General features: G+C 39.9%; 1 protein-coding gene across 4 annotated transcripts in view; it reads right to left on the bottom strand.

The window, feature by feature from the left end:
* LOC121324254 (reticulon-1-A-like) overlaps window positions 1–18,456 on the bottom strand; it is a 44,424-nt gene that overhangs the window by 8,058 nt on the left and 17,910 nt on the right. For 2 of the 4 annotated variants that reach the window (XM_041265927.1, XM_041265928.1), the window contains 2 exons: window positions 15,665–16,429; window positions 14,438–15,214 (listed from right to left, as the gene is read on the bottom strand). The exons of 1 other annotated variant lie outside the window; for it this stretch is intronic. In XM_041265927.1, the coding sequence (XP_041121861.1) occupies window positions 14,438–15,214; window positions 15,665–16,429 (1,542 nt within the window). Of the gene's footprint in view, window positions 1–3,187; window positions 3,479–14,437; window positions 15,215–15,664; window positions 16,430–18,456 lie in introns of those variants that run through there. One more of the 4 variants, XM_041265933.1, reaches the window with a different exon arrangement.

Raw genomic sequence — 18,456 nt, 5'->3', positions numbered from 1 at the left:
TACTATTACACCAGTGTATTGATGTCCTGGCTCAGCTTCTGTTCTCTCTGCCCGCCCTCTCTCCAGCTGGAATGGGTTTAATATATGCGAGGTGGAATGGAATGTATGCGAGGTGGAATGGGTTATCAAACTACGGTCTGCGGCGTCTTCTGGTTTTCATTCCAACTCAAGGTCTCAATTAACGTCATTTGTCTAATTATTGGGCACATTTTAATATTTTTCAATGTCTTTTACAGATGATAATTTAGAAACTGCACTTGATTCAAGCTGCACTACCTGTGAAACCTTTTGAGGCCTGGAGAGAAGCGTTACACGTGTGCAATTAATCAAATAATTATTCCAATTAAGTAACAGAGCTCGGGTGGAACAAAAGCCCGAAGACACTGCAGGCCTCCAGGAATGGAGGTTCACACTCCTGATTTAAACAATTAATTGAGGGTGTGTTTTGTAAAGAATGAATAAAGGTGGAGCTGTAGGAGCCTGCTTGCGATACAAGAATACTGTTTCCCCCCCTCCTTTCAGGGAACCATGACTAAGCAGAATCATTTTCACCACTCCCTTGAAAAACTGGTCAATACAAATCTCTTTCATCAACCCTATACAGCAAAGGGCCACCTTTGGGAGTTTCATATGACTCAAGCTTGATGTAAAAAAAAAAAAAAAAAAAAAAATTAAAAAATCAATAAATCAATTGATTTACAAATAAGTAGGATTTGAATGCAGTCTCTCTCACTATTTGTAAAAGTCTGTTTACGGCATTTACACAGGCATGCATTTCTGTAGATATTCACATGTTTGCGTCTCACACACATTTTTGTTTCTTTGTAACTTACATGGCCTAATTTCAATGAGGACTAAAACACATTTGTCGAAGGCAGTTGCTTTTGCTGCATCTGCTACAGCATGATGAATGTTGAGCTCTACAGTGCTATATATGAAAATATACATGATGTATAAAACAGTGCGGGCAGTAAAGCTGAGGCAATCATTCAGATTCTCTACCCATTAATGTGTTTTGCTCTGATGGGATTTTTTAAAATTTAAATTCATATTTGTCTTTTATTTTCATAATTTAATTAATGTTATAATCCATGTAAGCGTTTTCTATCTATTAAATTAAACAGTGTGTATTCAAAGTTAATAATTCATAACTGCACAACTAACATACATGCATCTTATTAATTTTCCTAAAATGGATGACTGTGTATAACTTATTTAATCTTGGAAAAAATTCTGTACCAGTGTAATATCTTGATTTCCATGGGTTATAAAATGTATGTATTTATTTTTAACTGAGGGCAGTGTGAAATGGCCCCAGTCAATGACGTCATCCCCGTTATAGTGTATCAAACACAGGCTTGTCAGACCATGTGGTACAACCAGAGAAATGATCGCAAGTAACGACTTCTTCCCCTGCCACGCTCCCATCTGATTCTTTTATCATTTTGCAAATAGATAGAAAGTTTCAAATGGTGACGCACCTCTGTCTTCCAGAGAATTTTCCAGAAATCCTCACCCCCCCTCCCCTTTTTTTTCAGCCCAAAACAAACCTACCTACAGCAACAGCAAAGCAAACAAACATAAAACATTAACACTATATATGTTTTGGCCTCGTTTACACAATTTACTATCTATCTATCTATCTATCTATCTATCTATCTATCTATCTATCTATCTATCTATCTATATATTTTTCTCCCTGAGGAAAAAAATAAGAATTATTTTTGTGAAAAAGTGAAATACTTAAAATGAAAAATAATACTGTTGTTTTTAATACTGGCATATACAGGTCTTATTTGACCATACATGCAGCATTTCAACTGGCACCTGTTATTCAATGCTTCCTAATGATGGCTATACATCTTAGCTATCTTACAAAACCATATCTTTCAACCAAAATAAAATTTAAAAAAATCACTCCCAGTTTTCCAAGATGGATGTGGTCTTACAAAGTGGGGCCCTCCCATGAAAACAAGACATGGTTAACTGTAAACAATACACCGCAGGATGATAACAAAAGAAAATGGAAATATGAAATACTCCTTTAAGCTTTCGTCATGACAATCTGCTGGATGTAGCATTTTATATTGATCTGATCTTGATACAAGCAATAGGAATGCCTGCAGAATGAAACCCTCCCTTTAGAATATTCTACAGCCAATTCAAGACATTAACCCTTTGCACCACTAGGCAAATAACCAGGGAAACAAAAGAATGGGATCTTGTCTCCACTTCTAAGCACTGTTACCCTGCATTTCCAATGGACTGTAGGTAACCCTTGTATAATCCACCATCGCTGCCCTACAGTGTGCCCCCTGACAGTGAGTGGATTAACCACAGCAACACCTTCAGCCTCCTCTCAGCATGACGCTGGAAGAAAAATGGCTGGAAAGAAGTAACCACACCCATAAGTGAAGTAGGTATTTTTTTCTCCCATGATAAATACGCCAACCAGACACAAAGAGCAGCTTAAAAAAAATAAATAAAAAAAAGTGGAAACACATTGATAATTTAAAAGAAGACAAGACAGTTGTCTAACCTCATCATTTATACAAGATCATAATAAGGGCTGTGTGCAGGCATTAGGAGAGAAGTCTGTTCTGCTATTATAATTTAAGTACTGGCCGGTTTTCTCTCAAACTGCCGATATCATTTGATATGGAATAATGATGGGTGTGTCCCTTCGAAAGGGCCCTTTTGTATCTCCAAAAGCCTAGACTGGCTGAACCTGCAAGTCTCAATGTTACTGATACTAACCTCTGGCTTCTAAGAACAGAGCTATGCATTTCAATGTTATTAACATCAATTACAATGTGATGTACGCCTACAAAGCCTGACACAACAACAGCCAGTTCAGTAAACAAATCTAAAGCAATAATAACTACAAATGTTCTATGGGAGGATGCATAAGCATTTATTTTAAAATAGAATATAAAATATAACAAAAAAATAAATACAAATAAAACTTTTCTTTAGAAAAGCGTGATGGGGAAAAAAAAAAAAAAACCTTAGTAAAAGTAATAAAAACAAAAAAACTACCATAACAAAAAAAAAAAAAAACATGCAAAGGCCCACGGGGCCACAATTCAGATTAAATGCATTGTGTTTTGCCAGCCATCACAGCCCATCCCTAGTTCTAGATATACAATGAAAAGCACATGCATGCAACACAAATCGTCTTCTATACCCTGGCCTTTCCAGTTGCTCCAGTGGCACTCCATCTTTGTAGAATCGGGGCTGGCCTGCATCTTGGGGCACAAAAGGATTCACGGCTGCTTCTTCGGTGGCACCGTATTCTCTCTTAAGCATCCCAAAGCATGAATGGTGGAGGGTGGGTGTGTGGGAGGCAACCTCAGTGCTGCCTACTTGCAGTGCTCACAGACCGATGCTGTCAGCAGAACAAGCAAGAGGAGGGAGGAGGGGGGCAAGGGGGAGTGAGGGCAGATTGTAAACACTGCAGTCTCCACTGCAGCAAATCAGCAGTGCGATTGTGGCTGCCTGAGGGAAACGCTCTTTTCTTGAAAAGGGGATGCAGGCACTATTTCACATTAAAAGCCCCATGTCTTTAGGGAGGTGGGGGCGGTTTGCTGGGTTATTTCAGCTGTTCAAATGGTTAATTGGGGCTGGAGACTCAGTTATGTTACTCAACACATTACTGGGATCTGGGAGATCTTTTATCAAGGAAATTAAATCAGACAGCAAGCTTAAATAATACATTTAGTAAATGCAGTGCCATTAGCTATAAAATAACAACACTTCTAAGAAATGTGTCTATGATCAGTGTATTTGGTTGTTTCGTTTAAGTTTAAGTAGCAATATCCCCATGCTTGGTCTCTGATTTGCTGGTTACTGAAATAATGCAGTGTCAGGCAATCTTAGGATAGGGTCTAACTGTACCCCTATCTATAAGGAATCAAACCAGTTTTAATGGCTTGCACTAATATTAGGGCAGCACCTAGCTGTCTCCTTGATTTGCTTTCCATTGTCACTCACAGATGCTTTTCCATTTTGTCAATTTTTGCTTGTCCGGTTCCTAGTAGCTGATTGTTCTCAAAACTTTGTCAAGCTGGCTCTTAAAGGATCCTGTGATTCAGCCTCAACAACATGACCTGTTAACCCATTCCATACCCTCACCATTCTGTGTGAAGAAGAGTCTCCTTCAGCAACATGACCTGTTAACCCATTCCATACCCTCACCATTCTGTGTGAAGAAGAGTCTCCTTCAGCAACATGACCTGTTAACCCATTCCATACCCTCACCATTCTGTGTGAAGAAGAGTCTCCTTCAGCAACATGACCTGTTAACCCATTCCATACCCTCACCACTTCTGTGTGAAGAAGAGTCTCCTTCAGCAACATGACCTGTTAACCCATTCCATACCCTCACCATTCTGTGTGAAGAAGAGTCTCCTTCAGCAACATGACCTGTTAACCCATTCCATACCCTCACCATTCTGTGTGAAGAAGAGTCTCCTTCAGCAACATGACCTGTTAACCCATTCCATACCCTCACCATTCTGTGTGAAGAAGAGTCTCCTTCAGCAACATGACCTGTTAACCCATTCCATACCCTCACCATTCTGTGTGAAGAAGAGTCTCCTTCAGCAACATGACCTGTTAACCCATTCCATACCCTCACCATTCTGTGTGAAGAAGAGTCTCCTTCAGCAACATGACCTGTTAACCAGTTCCATACCCTCACCATTCTGTGTGAAGAAGAGTCTCCTTCAGCAACATGACCTGTTAACCAGTTCCATACCCTCATCATTCTGTGTGAAGAAGAGTCTCCTTCAGCAACATGACCTGTTAACCCATTCCATACCCTCACCATTCTGTGTGAAGAAGAGTCTCCTTCAGCAACATGACCTGTTAACCCATTCCATACCCTCATCATTCTGTGTGAAGAAGAGTCTCCTTCAGCAACATGACCTGTTAACCAGTTCCATACCCTCACCATTCTGTGTGAGGAAATGTCCTTCCCTCTGTCCTGTCTACCTTCACTTCATTTCTAGCTGTGTCCCCTGGTCCTGGTTTCTGTACTGCGCTTAAAGTATTGCTGGTTAACTATGTCAACTCCTTTTAACATTTGAAAGACTTTAATCGTTCCCCCTGATTCTTCTTTGTTCCAGGCTAAATAGATTCAGTTCTTTCAGCCTGTCTTGACAGCTCATTCCTTTAAGCCCTGGGATTACTTACTGGTCTGGTTACTCTTCACTGGACTCTCTCCAGGGCCACAATGTCTCTTTGGTAATGTGGTGGCCAGTGCGGTGTCACCACTGCATTCTACAGCCTCCTTGGATCTGTACTCTACACTTTTGGCTATTTACCCAAGCATTCTGTTTGCCTTTGTGATTGCTTTCCCACACTGCTGGGGTGCTGACAGCATTGAGTCTATTACAACACAAAGGTCTTTCTCTTGGTGAATGTGTTCCAGGGCTATACCCCCCATTTGGATTTGGATTCTACATTTCTGGAACTATAATGTACACTCACCCACTGCAGTGACATTAAAAGTGTGCGAATCGTAGGAGGAAATGTTACATTTTATTTTGCTTGGCTCTAATACAATTATTTTGCGATCTTTAAGATCTGAAAATGTGAGAGCTAGTGAATTGTAATACACAAGAGGTAAGATTTTCAGGAATTTCTGAAGTAGACCGACGCATTTTTAAAATAGAAATACCTGCTGTCAACCTACGTATCAGTAAGGAATCAATCCCTTCCTGAAGCCACAGCTAGCCTTGCTTACTGTACACCATTACCCAACACATGTAGGAGTCAGCGTGCTATTCTATACCTGAAGGCGTTCTCTGAAAGACTGGCTTTTATTGTGAAAACATGCCCTGAAGATAGGCAGATGCATTTCTCTTCAGAAACACAACACAATGTGCACATAAACTGAACACAAGACCAGCTGTGTAGTTAAATCCAGCGAGCATGCTCAGAAAGATTTCTCATTTTTTTGGAGGTACTTACTGTAACCCTCAATGTACAGTATACTACATTTGAGAATCCTGCCAGTAAATAACCTCTCTAAATCAGTCTTACTGTATTGGGACTGGCAGAAGCCAATTCCATAGCCACAGTCCAATGCTGTTCAGTGCTGGATTCAAGTCTGACTCAAATGAAATGAGTTGTGTGGTTTTGCCTGTATATTTATTCAAGCACCCGGTAACTAATACCTGCACACCAATACTGAGGAGAAGGCTGCTCAATGGTGCTGTATGTTTCTACAGTCAAACAACCTAAAGGTCTGTTTGCATTGTATTTTTAAGGGCATTGCCACGTGTTAATTGCACACAAGGCTTCTCAAACGAAATCTTCTAATTTAAAATAATAATATGTAACCTTACGGGTACCTTTTCAGTATTATTAAAATGAAAGGGTTCCTTATTCATGCACTCATCAGTTTGTTTCAAATTCCTATTTAAAAGAAGTTTCTTCCAATAATTTAAAACCGAAGTGTTCGTTGTTTGAATTATAGATGAACTAAACAGGAATTATTACTGTAAGTTATTTATGCAGGTGCCTTCGGGGCGATAACAGACATGTTTTCATACTGAGAATTACAAATGCAAGGACTGAACCAAGCATGTACTCTGTATGGCTGCAAAAGGAGCTGTCTTTTAAATGGGTCTTTTTAATTTTCCAGCTCAAGCATTTCTTCCCACTTCAACACTGCTAATCCGAAACAAACATGCAGTCCTATTTATAACTATGTATTTTAATTTGAATTGCAAACACTAACGCAAGCACTGGTGACACACAGCAGAAGCATATATTTTGTAATTAATATAAGAATATCATTTTTTAGAAGGAACATACTGTAAAGAAATAACCAAAACAACGAAACAGGCTGGTTTATAAACGGTCCATAATGAGGATTCTAACTCACAGTGTAACAGCAGGGCAGCAACCACCTTTGATATCTGCCTTCAGTAACCATAGCAACAAGCATAGCAACAGTGGCAGGGTAGGAGACCAGTAGAATCGTTTTCTAATAGAAGACACAGTTAGGAAATAATTACAGGTACCCCAAATGTTGCATAGCCTGTGCATGCCTGCAATTATCCACTGCCATTTTCTATGATAGATAATCAATCAGATGTTGGCTTCCTGTCCTCTCAAAATGCTGACCCAAGCCAATGAGGACAGCGAATGGTAAAACCTGAAACAGCTCTGGAAACAGCTCTGTGTTCCAGCTTGAATTCAAACCCTGCACCCAAAATTATATAAAACAGCAAAGCCTACAACAAGGCCACTTCATCTGTAATTCCCGTCAGCAATATTGATATCAGCTGCTATTAAAAACAAAAAGTGGAACACTGTGACCTAAATCCATAGCATGTGGAATAGAGTCCTATAACAAATGCTTAAAATCAGGCCAGCAGTCCACAAGATATAAACATTGAATAGCTCAGCCATTGCATTCAAGTCTAACAATGAAAACAATAATAACGACAGTTCTTCACTTATGTCAGTGAAATGCAGTATCTCATCAGGTCTGTGATGTGAATCATGACATGTACAGTGACCTGTGTATCATGATATAGTGTATCCTGATTCGTCACATTTCTGTACATTTTCTTAAATGTTCAGGATACCACAAGTTAAGTTTGTATTTAACGGTGTGTTATTTACACCAGTTTAGTGTGTTTGGTGAAATACTGCTAAAACACAGTATATGACACAGGGTGATTCAGAAGCCACTGGACAAATGCCCTTTTATTATATATTTATATAAAATTGTGTAGCAACCTAATATTTATTTACATTTGTTTGACACCGTGGTACAAATAAAGGGCATTTTGTTAACTCAAGTGTACATGTTGACTTTCTGGTGTGCTAAATGTTTATTTCATTATCCCATGTGTCCTAAACCCTTGCGAGAGCTCTTTCAAGCTAGCACAGGATGCCAACTATTTTGTATCCATGGTTACTGATATTCTGTGCCATATAACAATGGAATTGGCAGACAGAAGCAGCCATGGGGAAAAGGGTGATGTGTCTGGTAGCTTCCATTACAGGAGGCATTGCCGAGGCCACACTGAACCTATTGAGCACATTCTAGAATTCTCTTCCAAATAGTGCTGCACTGCCCCCTAGCCTGGTCTGGTCTGCTGTCTTGATAGCTAGTAGATTTAATAAAGCAATCATTAAGAAGCATATACATGAGTGCAGACTGTACTGCCTAGTAGAAGGAGCATTTATTCGCTGTGATGCAGTGGCAAGCAGGTTTCAAGGAGGGGAGAGCTTATGTACAATTAGGTAAAACTAAAACCTTTGGGAAATTTAAACACACATAATTGTCAATGTAACAGTGTGGAGCATCTTAACCACTGAAAACAACTGAGGGCTTGCTGAGCTTAGAAACCCACTGTGGCAGCATCACTGATAAAAGTACAACATGAGACAGTGTAGCTTTACATAAAGGGGTCTCATTAAAAAGCTCAAAGTTGGTCTTCCTCATATCTGTGCCAAGATCAGCCTGCGCATCTTTATTGCAGTGCTCTGTGATTGGCTAAAGTGTTCAATACTAATCTTCCAGTTTTACCCATTACTCATTGCCTAGGGGGACATTTAAAACAGAGCATGTGCCTCTGAAGAAGAACAGTTTGTACCTTAAATTCTGGATTAGGCAATTAGTTGACTGGGGAAACAATGCAATGAATCATCAGGAAACTCCACAGGATACAACCTAGTTAGAGTGCCATTGTTAATAGAACAGGGCTCAAGCTGCTCTTGGCCCTTGTGCAGCTGATGAAATGGGCCCCACTGAAATCCAAGAAGGCTGCAACAAACCTTTCACAAGACGTCCTGCATGTCCCACTGCAAAGCATTTCAAAACGGAAGTCTCCTGCGCAAGCCGACCAGTTCAATGCTGGGATTAATTCAGTAGGCTAATGTGTGTAAATTCTGCAGAGATCCATTCGCATTTTTCTTAAACTTAGCTTGGTTTAAGACTAGTACAGTATCTATAATGCTCTACCAGCTGTTAGTGATCCCTCATGGTCTCTAATTCACTGCATGCATAAGAAAACAAGAACAGGCAGTAAACAGGACAGCTTCTCCTGGGACCTTCCCAAGGTCCTTGTCAGGGGAAGCCATTAATCAAGTACCAGCAGCCTGTAGTGCTGCTGCTGTCTCAGACAAACAGAGACACAGTTACGAAGGAAAGGTGCTCTTTTAACTAGGAGGGCAAAAGAATCAGGACACCCACATTCCCTTTGCCACGCCTCACAATAACACAAGGACAAAATGGAGGATAGAACACTGGTGAAGCTTTCTGCTCACTGTCACAACTTAAGTCTGGAGATCACACTGATGATGCATTTACATATTTCGTTATACCCAGAATATACAGAAATTTGTAACTAATACAAATTGTTCAAAAGTAAATGCTTTTGTGCACATCTAGAGATTTTTCAGCATTGGATTTGTGTGAAGCTTGCCATACAAACAAGATGCAAGGTTTAAGAGAACATGTTGGCTCTTGGGAGATCTTACTTGCAAATATTTTATTTTGCAGCCACACACTGTAATAAAGGCACTTATTATTATATATATATATATATATATATATATATATATATATATATATATATATATATATATATATATATATATATATATATATATATGTGTGTGTGTGTGTGTGTGTGTGTGTGTGTGCTGTACATTTATTTAGGTTTCATACACAAACACATACATTTACAATAACAATATACAACACAAAAACAGTGGACAACCCAAGTATTGGCTTGACAAGGAGTGTGCAAAAATCTATATATACGTCCACCTGGTGGCCAAATACTGTAATTACTATGCTTTAATGGGGGCTCTGATTCAAGGTTTTGGACTCTAGTACGCTCCACCATCTGGCATCCAACCAAATGCCTCATCCTGGCAGTCACCATCAAATGACCACAACGCTGCCTCTTCTAATAAACATGACCTGATAGCTGCCTGTGGGGGTTTTCACATATTCACAATACCACCAGACACTTTCCTCACAGCTTTCTGTCTCACTACCTCAACAATCCTCTCAGTTATATTATTGTGGTTGTATTTGTCTGCAGCTCAGGGAGCTGACAGCCATCTGTTCCTTGGCACGAGACTTGCAGTCTATGGTTACAGTCTCTAAAATGCCCCAAGTGACACAGAACTGCCGAGGCACTGTGGTTCTTGGCACTGGACGATGCCATACCCTTCCAATCTCTATCACAATAATCACTGGGTGAGACCGTCCGCCACATAAGTTTGTTTTCTTTGATTGCTGGGTAATGACACAGGAAAGCAATCAGGGATTTATTTAGTTTGATCTGTTACAATAATCTGGACACATCAGGCAATAGTACTTGAATGCAGTTTCCAGTAACAGTGTCCACCAAATTGATACAGCCTTTACTTACTGTATATACAGTATTAGTAACTCGTTTAAGGCACAGCAAAAGGATTGATAAAACATTATGGAACTGGCCTTAAGATCTTGGTATTGTCATTCAGTATTAGGATGAATCTGTGTAATTTATAGTACAAATCCATGCAAAGTTTATGTGTATATAATAATAACCTTTATTTTTATATTGCGCCTTTCATAGTAGACCACCATCACAAAGTGCTTTACAAGATATGAGACAATGGTGTATGAACTATGCATCAGCTGCTGAGTCACTTACAAGAACATCTCACCCAAAAGACAGAGCACAAGGAGGTTAAGTGACTTGCTTGGAGTCACACAGTGAGTCAGTGGCTGAACTGGGATTTGAACTGGGCACCTTTTGGTTATAAGCCTCCGTAGGCCCCTCTAGTGTCACACAACAAAGCATTTCAAAGTGATTATCCAAGCAGGAGCTTTATATCCATAATTCCAACAAAGATATAAAGTAGGTGTAATAAATAACTTTGGGTGCAAGGAATTCGGAACATTGCTTTTGTAATCCACACATTTACTCTGCCATACGTAATGTACTTATGACATGTAGTCTTTTCAAAGTAAAATATAGATTAAAGTAAAAAACACTAATAAAACATCACAGAATAACAATGACTTAGAACGGTTTTCAGCTAAGGCTGTAATCATTTTTAATCATTGTTAACGCTGGCAGCTAATCTTTCAAAAGAAGAGGCTGCAGCATTTGTTGTTCTCCTTTGAATAGCGCAGTTCTAAACATGCTAGAGAATAATACAGTGACTGTAGTCAGTACCTTTATCTTTTAAACTGCAAAATTCTCCTTGGCAGATTATAACAACCAACCAAGTTTATATAATCCAGCTTCCTTGTGTAGATTTGCTTGAAAGCAATTAAGTTTCTCATTAAAGTCAACAGAAATCTGCGCAGAGGCAAGCATTTCCACAGCTTTCATTGGTGTAGCTGGAATTAATTTCTCTATATATTAACATACAAAATTAAATACATATTTAAACCAATCAATAAACATAAATATTTCCATAAAGCCTCCATTTCCAAGAGAATTAGAGAGCGCAATCATGCAACGTCATCACATGATGGCAGTGTATCCTAGGAATGCTGTAGCTTTACAGAAAGGATTAAGAGCTGGGTAACATCTGTAGCATATTACCTTATACAACATTTCTATGTGTATAAACTGCCTGCCTGGCATAGACTCACTCCTAAGACATACTGTAGCACTAAAAAGATACTCAGTCAAACGTTTTCGACTTTGTCAATGTCCTGTGTGTTGTTCTGGATGTTGCTGAATGTTATAAAGTGTTTATAAATATGTTTTCAATACAAAGTGCGTATTTCATTTTCAACGTATTTGGAATGTCAAAACAATCCTTTTTATTTTGAATCTAAATTATTCAGACTTTTTTTTTCTTTGGCAGTGTTCACAGTGATCCACAAGAGGGAGTAGAGTTTCAGCTGCAATTTGCCAAACTCAGATCCAAGAGACTTTGCGCGGAGGGCTGGCAGTAGACACAGACTGACAGATGCGTCCTGCATATCCGGGACTACACGAACATAAACTGAACATCAAAAAAGCTCTATTCATTCACACAAAATCAATTACAATGTGGATCACATAAAATGAAAGAGCTGTTGGCTGACGTGGGAGCCAGCATAAGAAGCTGAAGCAAAAACAATCTAGTAAAAACTGTCATGAGTGTTTCTACCTAGGGATTGAAAGGTAGGCTTGAGTTTCGGCATTCTACTGCAGAGGGCACTCCAGTGACTGAGCCAATAAACACTGCTGTCTGCTCAGCTACTTTGTCTCTTAACCCCTCCCTCACAAGGGCTCCTCCACAAGGCGAGGCACGCTTGGGAAGGCAGAAGACTTGTGTGGGTGTGCGGACATGCAGACCTCTTGCAGACGTCTTTCCAACCCCAATAGCTGTGACACGTAGAAATAATTTGCTGTGTGAAAGATCTGTCAAGGGCTTAACATAAAGTTGTACACTGTAAATATTCACTAAACTTAGTTGAAGCCCTGCTTATCAGTTTGAAAAACAGAATCCTGTGGGGTCTTTGCTGGATCTGTCCCAGGGGATGTTTTGAGGAGCGGAAAAAACTACAAATCTATTTCTTTTTTTGTGACAAGAATAAGCACTAAACAAGCAATGAAGCCAGTCTCATGCAATTAGGAAAGTTATGAAATACAGCAGTAGACTATTCTTGATGCTTTACAATGACAATAGATGGCCAGTTCTATGTACAGCCTAATGTATTAGTCCATAAGTACAGGGTCCTGGTACGGCTCCTATTTCAAGTTAAAATGGTCCTAGCTTAACTTGTCTACTCAAAAACAACAGTCAGCTGTCTTTTTGAAAAATCTTCTGGAAATAGTGGCTTTTTGTTCCCAGTTTGGTTTGGATCTGAGCATGTCTGGCATCAAAAAAATATATAAATCGGCTTGAATGATCACTTGAGCTGAACTTATAAAATAAAAAAAAGTTCCACTGCAGAAATGCACAAAAGCTTCTAAAACTTGCTACTTTACTAGCAGTGGAAAAGATCAGAGTACAGTTTGCATCACTCTGTCTTAATGACTCTTAAAGCAGCCTTCAAAGACACCCACTGGTGTCTCTATGCTGTTACACAGCTATCATTTTCTATTCTGTTCTATGAAGGAAAGGGTTAATTGAAAAGTCTGCTATGACCACTAGATGGAACGTGGATGAATGCATCCCCAGGGATTGATCTGCTGAAAGCAACAAAAATGTTTATGACGGCTGGTATCCAAACCAACACATAATACAGCTAGTATTCTGGGATATTCCCAATGCCACTTAGCAAAATGGGTTTTGTACAGGACTTGCATTGCCATGTGCCGCTTTCTTTACATAGGGCCAAATGAATGAATGTAATGCAAAGGAAAGAAAAAGCTCTTGTAGGAAAACATACAAAACAATAAATTATGCAAATGTAAAGCAAGTATGATTAGATGAACACACCTGTGATTATGAATCAAAATAAAAAATAATTCATTTGTATTTTCCAAAAACCCCTTCCTAGCTAAAAGTTAATTGAATCTGACACTTGGCTTGACAGGCCCATGGCAGAATAGTTCTAAGTGGTGGGGTTCAGTTATGAAGTGCTTTGCATAGCACCTGACCCAATCTGAGTAATACATCCACAAACAAGAACACAAAAATTCATAAGAAATATTGTAATTAGAAAAGAGAATTCAGCCCATCATGGCTTATCCACTTGTAATGCGTGATTTCTCAAAGGGTAGCATCATATCAGCTTTCCGATTGACCCAGAAGTTGAGCTACAGTTCGAAAACAGGCATAGTATAAAACTGTGTACACTTATAAACCTGCCACCCAAGCTTAAATCTGCTTTCTTACAAACTGTATCACAGCACTCTTATATGAATACAACAGTTAAAATGTAAAAGCCTGTGGCTATGCATAAACATTACACGTATACCAATATAGCTATATAAAGTTTGCAACAATAAGGTCAGCAGCACTGTATAGCGTGTTTTGACCAATGCCCTGTCAGAAAAATGAAAACAATGAACATTTTGAATTACCAGACACCTAGCCAAATCAGAGGTGATATTAAAATAGGGATAATGCAGGTGCATGCAGCATGCTTTGCACAACATCACAGTGTAGCTGTACAGTAAATGCAATCAATAACAAAAAAGCTTCAGTGTAATTTTGAGAAATGGTCACTGTAAAAGTATTACAGGCAGTGATGTTGTTAAAGTATGCTAATCCAGTTTGAAGATATGAACACAAAAACTCAAAAATAAAATGGAATCTCTGTTTTAGATACAAGTTTATAAAAGCAAATGTCAAGGAAAGAAAAGAAAAAGTGTTGTCTGTGGCAGTAAACGGGTTGGCAGACAGGAGCACAATAAAAAAGGTTAAAAAAAACAAAACAAAACCTACGGCAGATGGATGAAGAGTATCTTGAAATGAATCCAGTTAACAAGTGAAAGCAATGCTTTATTTATTTTACCTTTCTGCCAATCAAACAACTCCGGGGAGGCAGTTTTTTCAGCTCCAGACTCCTTGACTTGAGCCTCCTTTTTGCAGGCTGCTTCTGCCGTGGCAGGTTTGGTTTGGGATGATTTCCTTGACACCTTCTCCTCTGCGGTCGGATGCTCGGCTCTCACCTCCGGGGTGACGAAACTGTGCTTTGACTTGGCAGCACTGTCCTCAGAGTTTATTAAATTCTTCATCTTTTCGCTGGCTTGTTTCTCTTTCAAAGTGGCCGGCTGAAACTCTGTTGCTATCGGGTGGCTCGCCGGCAGACATTCACCAAGCTTACTGTCCCCTGCAAGGGGTTTCATCACTAGGGAGTCTTGTTCTCTCTTAGGGCTTTCCTCTGAGGCAGACGAAGCGTCGCACGACTCGATGATGAGCTCGCTGTCAAGCTCCGCCTCTCGTTCCTCCCTAAGGATGCTGTACTGGATGGAAGGTGAGGTGGGAGATGGGGGAGGTCCGCCAACCTGACCAAATGTCATGTAGTTGGATCTCCCCAGCTCTTCTGCAGCCAGAGGTTCCTCCGACACCAGCTCTATCTCCGAATCCCCAGACTCTGCACTGCTCCCTTCCTGATCCTGTGATGACGGGAACGATGACAAGGCAGGAGGTTTGGGGGAAGCTGTGTGTTTCCCTGTGGTGGGACTGGGAGGCCCCTGGGCTGGAGGAGCCTCCTGACCCGTCACAGGACACCCAGGCTGCTTGTTCTCCCCCATGTGGAATGCAAACTCGCTCGGAGAGTCCGACTCTTCTGAAACAACAAAGGAGACAAATGAAGCGAGAACAATGCCTGTTAGAGACAACCCTCACTGGCCTGCTGCTGATCCCCACCGATCTCCCTTTCACCATGGACGTCTCCAGGAACAAGCCCCGATGACTGCTTTTGACTGCCTACCAATTAACCCTTTTCTTTTGCAGCGGTGATTAAAAGGGGAAGGGTTGTTGTTATGCAGCAAACAAGAATCTTTCTGAAATTCTTGGGTGTGCAAGTATCCTCTGTTTTTTTCGTCCCCTATTTAACAAACTCAAAATATTTCATTTTTGTAACAATTATCAGTATAACTGCTAAACCTCAGATTCATATTAGGATCAACAATGTGAGGCTAAATCCTCCTAAATGCTCTAACCAGGCTAAATACAACATGGCATGCAATGGTCTATATCTTGACTGAAAAAGAAAAAATCAGTAAGAAAGTGTTACCTGTATATGGTGGGGTTGAGGACCCTGGGCTGTCATCTTCTGGCTCCGACAGGGTGACAGTTGGCACTCCTTCTAGCCCAATACTCAGGATACTGTCCCTTTCTGACACCGTAACCTTGGGTTCCACTACAGTGTCTATCTCTGTGAGTGTGATTTTCACAGAGCTGACTTTCTGGGGTGTGCCCATGATCCCAAAAGACTGATAATTGGAAAGCTCTTGATCAGACGGTTCTTCCACGTAGGGGCACGAGTGCATCTCTAGAGCCGCCCCCACTGTCTCAACCACCTCGGATGACTTTTTCTCAGAATAATCCCCTAAATTAGTCAACATTTGGGAAGCGGTTTTCACTCCATCAGTTTTCTCTGTCCAGTTTGCCTCCTCCTCCTTCTCCTCCTCCTCCTCCTCCTCCTGCTGCTGCTGCGGCCGCACGTCTTCGGAGGAGCTGATGTAAATGTAGTTGTAAGCCTCCATTTTTTCCGACTCCATGAGTTTTTTGGCAACATCAACAGATTCCCCGGGGGTCACCTCCATTCCCGAGTCTGAACTAAACATGGTGTGGGATTCAAAGCTCGGGATCCTGTCCCGGGAAGGTTTAAGTTCAGGCGTGTGCTCCCTTTTCACATCTCCTGTGAAATAGGAGGTTTCCTGCTGGTTTGAGTAGCTGTGGTTGGAAAGCAGTGAAGTATATAGAGCCCCGTCGTCCCTGGTTGATTTTCTGGAGGCCAGTGGGGCGAGGCCATCAGAGTACATGTCCTCTGGATCTTCTAAAAGGAAATAAAATAAGGCATGAAGGAGAAGTTAGTAGCTCTGAGGTTGACACCAGATTTCAGCATGCACATCCTGAACCCACGGCAGATACCAAGAAATCCGAATGATGCAGGCGATTTGTGATGGCCGCAAAATGGACGGATGAATGTGGTGCTTATGGAAGAAAAGTCAGAATGAAGAGCAGAGCCTGCTTTAAAACAATATCAGAGAAGCATTTTCTCCCCCTAACAGATCTACCTGTAAGACTGTCTGAAGGAAGAATAACTTACATGGAACACAGGAGGTCAATGCAATGTGGTATATTAGTATTTGTAGACAGATTATACAAATCAGCTACACCATGCCAAAAAGTTAAACAGGCTATAAGTCAAACGAGACCATGCAGATGCAAATTATGAGAAGTCATGCCTTAAAGTATGTAAAATGAAACAGCAACAAGCAAACAGCAAAAAAAGACAATGGAAGATATAATGGAGCCAGCATTAGAAAGACATAATAAGAAACAAACACATTATTGAAAGAGACTGAGATTAGCACACTTCAACCTAACACACTAACCTCTAATATGTCTTTATAGATCACAGACATGGCTAATTTTACTTTTTACTAAATAAAACAACTAATGAGGACCTTGGAAGGAATTTGACAATACAGCTTTTGTTTTGTTTCCTTTATATGATTTCTGGGTGAAACATGGACTGGAATACAATCACAGAGCCTTACTGCACAATAACCCATAACGAGGATAACTTCCATCAAGACAACATTAAGTGCTATAACAGAGAGCTCTGGATATTATCTGAATTGCTGCTGAAAACTGCAGGAAAATAAAACCTTCCCATACATGATGTAGTAAACACAATGTGCCCAAATATTAAACCTCTTCAGAATGTCCCATTTAATTCCATGGTTTAAATATTCAACCATCAAGAACATAATTTCTTATTCAAGAGTCTGAGCCTTGAATCGTAATAGATAATATACTGTATTATACACTAGTATCAGTTTCAAATGTATTTGCTCCTCATGAATGCAAATGCACATTTGTATACACTAGGATGATGCCATTGTCTGAATGTTCCAGTTTATCTGATAAATGAATTGCATTTTGAAATGCACATAGTATTTTACTCTGCAGCGCTAGCCCTCACCACTGCACAATGCTTTACCATACTGCTTTAAGGATGGCAATTAAAGTAGCTAAAAATAGACTTTGTTGCTCTTAAGGGCTGAACAGCCCCCTGCCTGCCACGCTTCTTATTGCTTGCAGTGGGTACACGATGTGTTTCTAAGCTGCCAGAGCTTGCTTAAAACGAGATCCAATTATGTTAGAACATCCTTAGTCTTTTCAACCTCCTTTGTGGAGGAATTCAGTTCCTTCTGAGGAAACAAATATTGCTAGCAATCCAGCTTTCAAAAATGGAATGATAGTCCCTTTAACCTCAATGCACAATTTATTTAACCCTGTAAGCTGTAACTGTATGTATGTATGTATGTATGTATGTAGGTAGGTATGTAATGTATGTATGTATGTAGGTAGGTAGGTATGTAATGTATGTATGTATGTAGGTAATTTAAAATTGAATTGGGAAACTTAATTCATAATTCTAAATATCAAGCAATGTTGTTTATTTTTTTATTTTTTTTCGGATAGCCTGTGCTTGGGAGTTCAGCCATCGCAGTTCATAACAGCTTGCTGAGCCAACACAGTGATCAAGAGAACCTAATTGAGCAGATTGAATGCTGATTAAAAAGCAAATGAGGACAACAACAAACTGGCTTAACATAACATAGCACAATGTCAACAAGCAAGTGTGCTCATGCAAAGAAAACAAAAAATCCTTTGTTCTGTCAAATACTGGAATAATTATGTGATTGTGATTTTATTCCAATCTATTTGCGACACCTGCTGTATATCAATTATTTTAGTGATTCAGGTCCATATCACGAAGTTATAGGAATTTAGTCAACTAAAAAAAATATATATATTTTTTTAAATTATTAAAAATTAATAAGAGGTCGA

This window comes from Polyodon spathula, chromosome 12, assembly GCF_017654505.1.
Source record: "Polyodon spathula isolate WHYD16114869_AA chromosome 12, ASM1765450v1, whole genome shotgun sequence".
Lineage (NCBI taxonomy): Eukaryota > Metazoa > Chordata > Actinopteri > Acipenseriformes > Polyodontidae > Polyodon > Polyodon spathula.
The sequence above is the reverse complement of the archived record's forward strand: the minus strand, read 5'-3'. Positions and strand labels throughout refer to the sequence as shown.